At 36.1% G+C, this 8603-nt stretch overlaps 1 protein-coding gene across 5 annotated transcripts in view; it reads right to left on the bottom strand.

Annotated features, from left to right (window-relative positions):
- ERBIN (erbb2 interacting protein) overlaps positions 1-8603 on the bottom strand; it is a 155276-nt gene that overhangs the window by 36487 nt on the left and 110186 nt on the right. For all 5 annotated transcript variants that reach the window (XM_003785877.3, XM_003785876.3, XM_003785878.3 and 2 more), the window contains exon 15: positions 5552-5651. In XM_003785877.3, the coding sequence (XP_003785925.1) occupies positions 5552-5651 (100 nt within the window). The remainder of the gene's footprint in view (positions 1-5551; positions 5652-8603) is intronic.

The following is an 8603-nucleotide window of genomic DNA, read 5'->3' as shown; positions in this document are numbered from 1 at the left end:
AGACTCGCTTGAGCCCAGGACTTGGAGGTTGCTGTGAGCTGTGATGCCACAGCACTCTACCCAGGGTGACAGCTTGAGGCTCTGTCTCAAAAAAAGGGGGGGAGGGTCTTAATCTTGCTCAGGCTGGTCTCAGACCTATAAGCTCAGGCAATCTACCCACCTTGGCCTCCCAGAGTGATAGCATTATAGGGACCACTGCACTCAGCCCCAAATCCAAAATTTTTTGAAGACTGATATGACATTCAATGTAAATAGGATCACTGGAACACTTAAAGATTTTTGAATTAGTGGTGCCTGTAGCTCAAAGGAGTAGGGCACTGGCCCCATATGCCAAAGGTGGCGAGTTCAAACTCAGCCCCGGCCAAAAACTGCAATCAATCAATCAATCAATAAGATTTTTGAATTAGAAATGCTCAGCTGGTATGTATTCTGCAAATATTCCAAAATCTGAAAAAATAAAAAATCTGAAATACTTCTGACCCCAAACATTTCTGATAAGGGATCACTGTGTAATATTAAAAGTAAAGATTTAACGACTCTTACAATTTTTGCTTCCAATATTAGGCATCAAAATATATATTAGGCTTAAAAAAATTAACTCATTCAACTATTACATATAATTCCACAGAAATTGGGCAATACAAAAATCACAACATTTTTTCTAGTAAATGTTCCTACTCAAAAAGAGATCAAAAGTACCCCAAATTCATAATAGTAATACTGAAATTACTGAGATACCTAACTATGACCAATTTGAATATTTATGCAAAAATAAAATATAAAAACTTCTAATTATTATTTGGGGCTTCTTAACAATTCTAAAGCTCATATCCAAATTAAGGTTGCCTTGAAACCAAATACTAACAATGGAAATTGTGGATATAAGCTAGCATAGGCTGGCATTCCCTGGCCTCAGACCCCTATGTGTGCAGGGGGTGCTGAATGTCCAGCAGAGTAGATGAGAAGCTAGTCTGGATAGAAATCAAGAGTAGAGACAAAATATAAACAAAGCTATAAAGCAACTGACAATTATCCTCAAGCCATAACTATCTAACCTGTGCGCTCTAACTTTTCTTCATTACAACTCTGTAATAGTGTCCTCTGATCTGTAGTTTAGTGCTCCCCTGTCCTTCACCCTCATAGCTCTCTTCCTTGTACAAAAGACTGAGGCCTATTTAATTAAAACATGAGACCCATACCCTCTCACTTTTTTTACTTTGTATACCATGCCTCTAAAACCCTAGTAAGAAGGCCTTTCTTGCTAAAAGGCTGATACTGTTGCCTTTCCAGGTCAAGAAAAAAAAAAAAAAACAAGCATGTGCCTGGGCCTTCCCTCCCTATGGGCCTTCCCTCCCTTTACCCAGGGCTGTTGGGTAAAGTTCCTGCTTTAGGAATCCACTGTGTAGTAGCTCTATCTCATCTGAGATCACTATAAGGAATGGAATTTTATGACTTAGTCTTTGTTTTCATTACTCAGTTCAAGATTTTTTTCTCATATAATTCTTTTGAATTGCTTAACATTTACTTAATGAATTAGACTACTGCTTTTTGTTCAAAACAAACATGGAATGTGATTCAAATTCCTACTGACATACCTTTGTGATATTACTAGAAGGGCAAGCACAGTCAACACTTTCCAACAGATTCTATTTCTAGTATTCACATAACTCACCTTTCCTACCTTAGGCAGTGATTTCAATCACCAGCCTAGCCCAGAGATCCGTAAGAATGTAAAACTGTATCAAAGCAATATTATACCAGAATTACCATGCCTTTCATTCGGGTCACCTACATTTACTAACTCTTTAGTATAAATCTCACATCTTTGAAGATTCAGGTCATATCACTGTCTATCCATTCTACATGCTGTGGGACCTGATTATCAAGGCATACTTACTAAGGTCTAGTATTTGCCTACTGACTTTATTTGTACCTAAAACCTGCTAATATGCTGAATGTTGTCAATGTGTGATGTGACTCCCCCCTGCAACACTATAATTTTACAATTCCTTCATATTCTCAATCTCAGCATTTATCTGTACATCAGCTAAGTGATTCATGACCATGGAGAATTCAAGACTTTTGTCTACCATTAAGACTTTTTGACCACTGTGCCTGCACTTTCAAATCATTCACTTCCTTGTTATTACTGGCAAACTTTGTTCCTTAGACATTTTTCTTTTTCTCCCTTTAAAACTACTTCAGGTTTTAATTTTTTCTCTATGAAGGTTAGAGTCCATGATAAATTATTAACTACCACTTTTTTCATATGTCCTTTTCCCAACTTCCAGAGGTAAATTTCTTTCACTTTACTGTGAAAAGAAATGCAATAAAACCCCTCAGACTAATATTCCCCCTAATGCCCTGTTTCACTAGCTACAATTTTATTGTTATATGGATGCATACTTCCCCCCTTTTCTCCTTAAGGCTGATTTCACTAGTTAGGCTAAAAATCCCATCCCAACTCTTTCAGATTTATTCATCATCTACCTTTAGATTTTTGAAGTTAAGGACCTTTGTTTGTAAATACTTAGCTCTAGCTCAATATGCCTGTCACATAAATGGAATGAAAATAGAAGAAACTGAGTGTAAATTATCTATATCTCTTAAATTTGTACAAAACCTTTATATAAGAACATTGTATTTTTTTGATTCATCTATTTCTTTTAGAGACACTGGAATAAAGAGACAAGTTATTCTTACAGTTGGGAGAAAATTCACCTACCTTATTTAGTGCTCTGCTCATCATACGGATAATGAGATATCACTAATCTCTTAAGTATAACATGATCTCTAAGAGAACTTAGATCATCACAATTGATACCTGTATTTCAAACTTTTCCATTAGAGATCCTTCTACTCTAAAACAAATCTCAAAAATCTAGCAGTGGCAAAAGCAAGATTTTACTATTTCTTTTCTTCCTATCACAAGTAAATGTCTTATCTGAAGTATGACTTCGTAAGAAACATGAAGAAAATAAATTAAAATTATAAAATGGAAAAAGGAGACAAGGAGGATTTGAATTACTGAAGTGGAAGCAGGAGGAGGAGAAACTAAAGCACATACATACCTATGACTGAGACAGATTCAAGCAGGATATTAAATATTTTAAGTTTTGTGAGCCAAGAGGCAACTAATGACAATACTTATCTATTTTGGAGGATTGTTGTAAAAATGAAAAATTACGAACATAAAATGCTTAGCACTGTGTCTGACTCAAAACAAACTGGCTATTATACTTACACTGTTATGGGAGGTTTAGAAAACGGTGTTGAAATACTTAAATTGACCAAAACCTGAACTCATTTAACTTCTGTTCCAAACTAGTGATACACAAGTAGAAAAGTCATTCAGTTCTTGAGGCTAATTATTGGTTGTTCTTTGCAAGAAAGAGCAAAAGATTTTACTTAAGTTATTTAATGGATTTATCTGATGACATTTATTAGGTATAGCAAAAATTGTTCAGGTTTTGCATTAGAAGATTTGTGAGTGTCATAAACCTACCCTCAGAAGCTTTAACTACAGAGCCTCCAATGAATGAAACTATTAACACTTGACATTCATGTACAGTAGAACCCCTGTAAGTTGACCACCCAAGGAACTGTAACAAACTGGTCAACATACAGAGGTCGTTAACATAAGGAACTAGGCATGCTATACTGATACATACCTGGGAGGCATGTCCAATCTATGAAAATTAGGGTCAACTTAAGGAGGTGATCAATGTAGGCAGAAGTCAACTATGGAAGTTAGACTGGATGGAAATCTACCCATAATCTCCACATTTAGCAAAATAATAAAATATGGAAATATATCTCTACACCAAAATAGAGTATATTTAATTTTCTTTCTTTCTTTCTTTCTTTTTTTGGAGACAGAGTCTACGTTATCCTCCGTAGAGTGCTGTAGTGTCACAGCTCACAGCAACCTCAAACTCTTGGGCTTAAGTGATTCTCTTGCCTCAGCCTCCCAGGTAGCTGGGACTACAGGTGCCAACCACAGCGCCTAGCTATTTTTTGTTGCAGTTGTCTTTGTCGTTTAGCTGTCCTGGGCCAGGTTCAAACCCGGCTTCTTTAGTATATGTGGCCGGTGTTGTAACCATTGTGCTATAGGTGCCAAGCCAAGTATACTTAATTTTGAGTATACATAATATTATAAAAAGCTATATAAGATATTCAAATAATTGGTGTTTTGTGCAGGAGACTAGAATGCTAATTCAGATTGAGCATCTGTTATCTAAAATGTTTGGGATCAGAAGTGGTTTAGATTTTGGAGTATTTGTACATATATCCTGACTGAGTATTCCTAATCCAAAAATCCAAAATTCTCCAAATAAACACTTTCTTTGAGCATGAAGTTGGTGCTTAGGCAGTTTCAGATTTTAGAGCATTTCAGATTTCAGAGTAGGGATACTCAACCTTTCCTTTTTTTTTTTTTGACACAGAGTCTCACTATGTCACCCTCGGTAAAGTGCCATGGCATCATAGCTCACAACAACCTCAAACTCTTGGACTCAAGCAATTCTCTTCCCCAGCCTCTTAATTAACTGGGGCTCTAGGCGCCTGCCACAGTGCCCAGCTATTTCTAGAGACAAGGTCTTGCTCTTGCTCAGGCTCATCTTAAACCCATGAGTGCAGGCATTCCACTCTCCTCAGCATCTCAAGTGCTAGGATTACAGGCACTGTTAATCTGTTCCAACTACTCAACTCTTGCCATTGTAGCTTAAAAGCAGCCATAGACAAAACATAAATGAATAAATGTACCTGCGTTCCAGTGGAACTATTATCATCATTTCAAGATGATGAAGCTCAAAAACTTAATTTGCCTGTGGTATATTTTATAAATTAAGACTAATGATTAACTTTTTTCTTCAGTGTCTTTATGTATCAAGTGTTAATTTATAATTAACAAAATCCTAGACATTTTCACTGTTTTCAGAAGAAGATACATACATAAAAATTATATACTTTAAGTATAGGATAATAAACATTATACACACATAAACATTATACACACATATCAGAAACAGTACAACATGTATTACAAACAATTTCCTCCTTTAGTCTAAAAGGCTTTGACATTATAATCCAAATAAAAGCATTTGTGGCCAGCAAGAAAGTATATAGTCCCCCTTCTTGGGCAAAATATGAAAAAAGGACTTAGGAGTAACATTCATAAAGTTTTAAAGATCATCCTCATCTAGTGTATAAATTCAATGCTAGCACTAAGTTAACAAGAGAAGTGAATAAAGTTATTTCTTGGCTTAATAGCTCTAATCCCCTAACACTTAACATGTGCTCCTAACATTTTAGCTAAATGTGATTTTAAAGTTAGCAGTTTAAAGGAATTTAAGTATATACTACACTTAAACCTCTGAATTCAATGGTCTGTAACTCAGATGTTTCCCATTATTTTAAGAGAACTTTTTGATTAATTCTCCAAAGTCCCATCAAATTAGTAAAAATCTCTGAGATTTAAAATTCACTTCATACCTTTGCTTTGATTAGCCAGTATTTGTTTTTAAAAAGAAAAGAGATTGTTAATTCCTACCATCCTCTGTCCTTGGCTGCTGAGGGAACATGTAGTTAGTAAGCACCATTTTCTGGGTCTCTGCATCGGTTTCTTTTTGAAGAGGTATCAGGGGTTTGGACTAGAGAAAGAAAATAAATATTTAATTTTCAATAACCCTAAAACAAATACATATTTAACAGTTTCCTCTGAATAAGTATTCACCATTTTTCTATTATTACCAATATATAGATTATAAAAGCAAATTTAACGATACACGGCAACACTTCTAACACTGATTTGAAACCACTTAAAAATCTAAAACATAGTTTTTAGTATAAAGTGAATTCACACTATATTATAATTATCACTGAAATATCAATAGTTTTAATGATTTCATATATTAAGCATATCCATAGTCCAATAATTACTTATTAATTTATTTAATAAAGTGATAAAATTAGCTTTTCCAATTTATTTTATTTTGTTCTTTCTTGTATTCCGCCATCCACTTCAGAAACATGCTTTTGTAAAAATCATTTGGAAAGTTTAGTCTTCCAAGTGTTTATTCTCCTTAACACCTGGAAAGGGTGTTTAAAACAACCACTATATTGTAAATTGCTTCTTTTTCCTCCTCTTGTGTTCCTGTCTCCATTAATGATACCAAAAAGTCACTCAGTTGAGAGCCTGTAGGTATTTAGAACCTCATTTTATTAAAGACTTTTTTCTTGCTTAACAAATGTTATCAGTTTATTTCTTAATATAACTAATTCCATTTGCTAAAATCAATTCAATTCACCTATAATCTTACCAATAAAAGCCCTAGCTGACTCTAGACAAGCACAGAATAACCCAACCCTTCCCTCACATGCCACCTTATCACTTCATCATGAAAATCTCCTAACCAGTTAATTCCATCCTGTAATCACACTCCCATTCAAATTCTTCTTTTGTATCTCCTCCTTGGTTTGCAGTAAACAAACCGCCCTACTGCTCTAAATCTCAAACTTCTAAACATTTTCCTTGATTTCCTCATAATGAAAGTGGTACTCTACTCTTCCCTGAAGCCTCAAATACAGATGGCTTCTTTTCCTATATGTCACCCACCCTAAGAGGTGCGGGCAGCATTAGCAATGCTGTGAGATCATTACTTTCTCTATTCTCAAATTTAAACTTCTCCTTGGAAGCACAGAACCCCTGCCACTACATTAATCTCATTTCCTGTTACCCACTGACTCTCTGACTCTTTTACTCCAAATCATTCCATAGTCATGGGTATTCAACATATTTAAAACGTAGATGACATAGTCATACCCTAGTGGATGAGGAATGTGTGGGAAGGAGAAAATTAGTCCCCTTAGAAGGGCATATCAAAATTATCTTGAAGGCTTTTAAAAACTAATCACCCTAAAAATGCTCTAAAATTAACTGTGATAATCACTGTACAACTCTGAATACACTAAAAACCACTGAACTATATACATTTTTTTTAAAGGTGAATGGTATGGCATGTTAATTATATTTCAATAAAGATGTTATAAGAAAACCAATCACCTATTGTTTAGGAGACATGAAGACCAAAAATGTGTTGAGAACTACTTATCCAGCCTTTCAGTTTCCTGAACACCTAACTTCAGTGATCTTTAATTCCCCCAAACTATGTCCTTTCTCTGAAACCTAAAGCCATCCATTCAACAAATATTTACTAAAATATTACAAATACTATGACAGGTGCTTGGCACAGAGGGTGAGCTAAACATGTATCCTCACTGACTTTGTAGAGTTTACAGTACATTAGAGGAACAATACAGGTTATTGCAACAGTATAATTACAGGACAGGTAGGGTACAGGGAGCTAAGATAAGGTACAGAAGGAGAAATTAACTTAATCACAATCTTGAAAGATGAGTCAAGCATTCCAGAAAGAAAGGCGAGGAAAAGAAGAGAAGAAGCCAGGTAAGAAAGAGAAGGAAGAATGTCTCAAGAGAGCAGAACTCATTTGAGGAAAGAGATGAAGCCACAGGATGAACAGGGTCTGGAGGCACATGATAGAAAGAAAAAACCATGAAAAGGCTTTAAGTAGGTTAACACTAGCATCAGATTAAAGGATCTTTAGTTATAATGTGGTTCGGAATGGAATTAGGATGATAAGGTATTAAAGTGGTGGCAACACAAGAGGCAGAGACAGAACTGTTAGGAAGTCTTCTTAATAGTCTTACAGCACTCTTCCACAGAACTATGATGGGAAGACAAAAATGAGACCCATAGATTATTTGCAATTTTCTAGTAGCCACATTTCTTAAAAGGCCCAAAAGATGAAATTTTGATAATGCATTTAATTTAACCTTACACATTCAAAATACTACATTATAATTTTAATATGTAAACCAAAATAAAAATTTTGAATGTGATAATTAATATTGTGTTCAGGCTCAGTACCCGTAACTCAACGGTTAGGGCACCTGGCCACATACACCAGGACTGGTGGGTTTGAACCTGACCTGGGCCTGCTAAACAACAATGACAACTCCAACAACAAAAAAAAAATAGCCAGGCGTTGTGGGGGGCACTGGTAGTCCCAGCTACTTGGGAGACTGAGGCAAGAGAATTGCTAGAGCCCAAGAATGTGAGGTTGCTGTTAGCTGTGATGCCACAGCACTCTATTGAGGACGACAAAATGAAACTCAGTCTCCAAAAAAAAAAAAAAAAAACCAAAAATGCAAAATCATTAGGTAAAAGAGAGAGAGATGAGAGTCTCATTTTGTCATCCTCGGTAGAGTGCCATGGTGTCACAGTTAATAGCAACCTCCAACTCTTAGGCTCAAGTGATTGTCTTGCCTCAGCCTCCCAAGTAGCTAGGAGTAAATCAAAGCACACAAACATCTAAGATGTTTAAGTTAAGATTCAACAATAGGCTTGGCGCCTATAGCTCAACCGGCTAAGGCGCCAGCCACGTACACCTAAGGTGGTGGGTTCGATTCCCCAGCCTGGACTCGCCAAAACCAATGATGGCTGCAACCAAAAAATGGCCAGGCGTTGTGGTGGGCGCCTGTGGTCCCAGCTACTTGGGAGGCGGAGGCAGGAGACTCGCTTG

Source organism: Otolemur garnettii, unplaced genomic scaffold, assembly GCF_000181295.1.
Source record: "Otolemur garnettii isolate 467f Iridium unplaced genomic scaffold, OtoGar3 scaffold00017, whole genome shotgun sequence".
NCBI lineage: Eukaryota > Metazoa > Chordata > Mammalia > Primates > Galagidae > Otolemur > Otolemur garnettii.
This window is presented reverse-complemented; position numbering and strand designations above follow the sequence as displayed.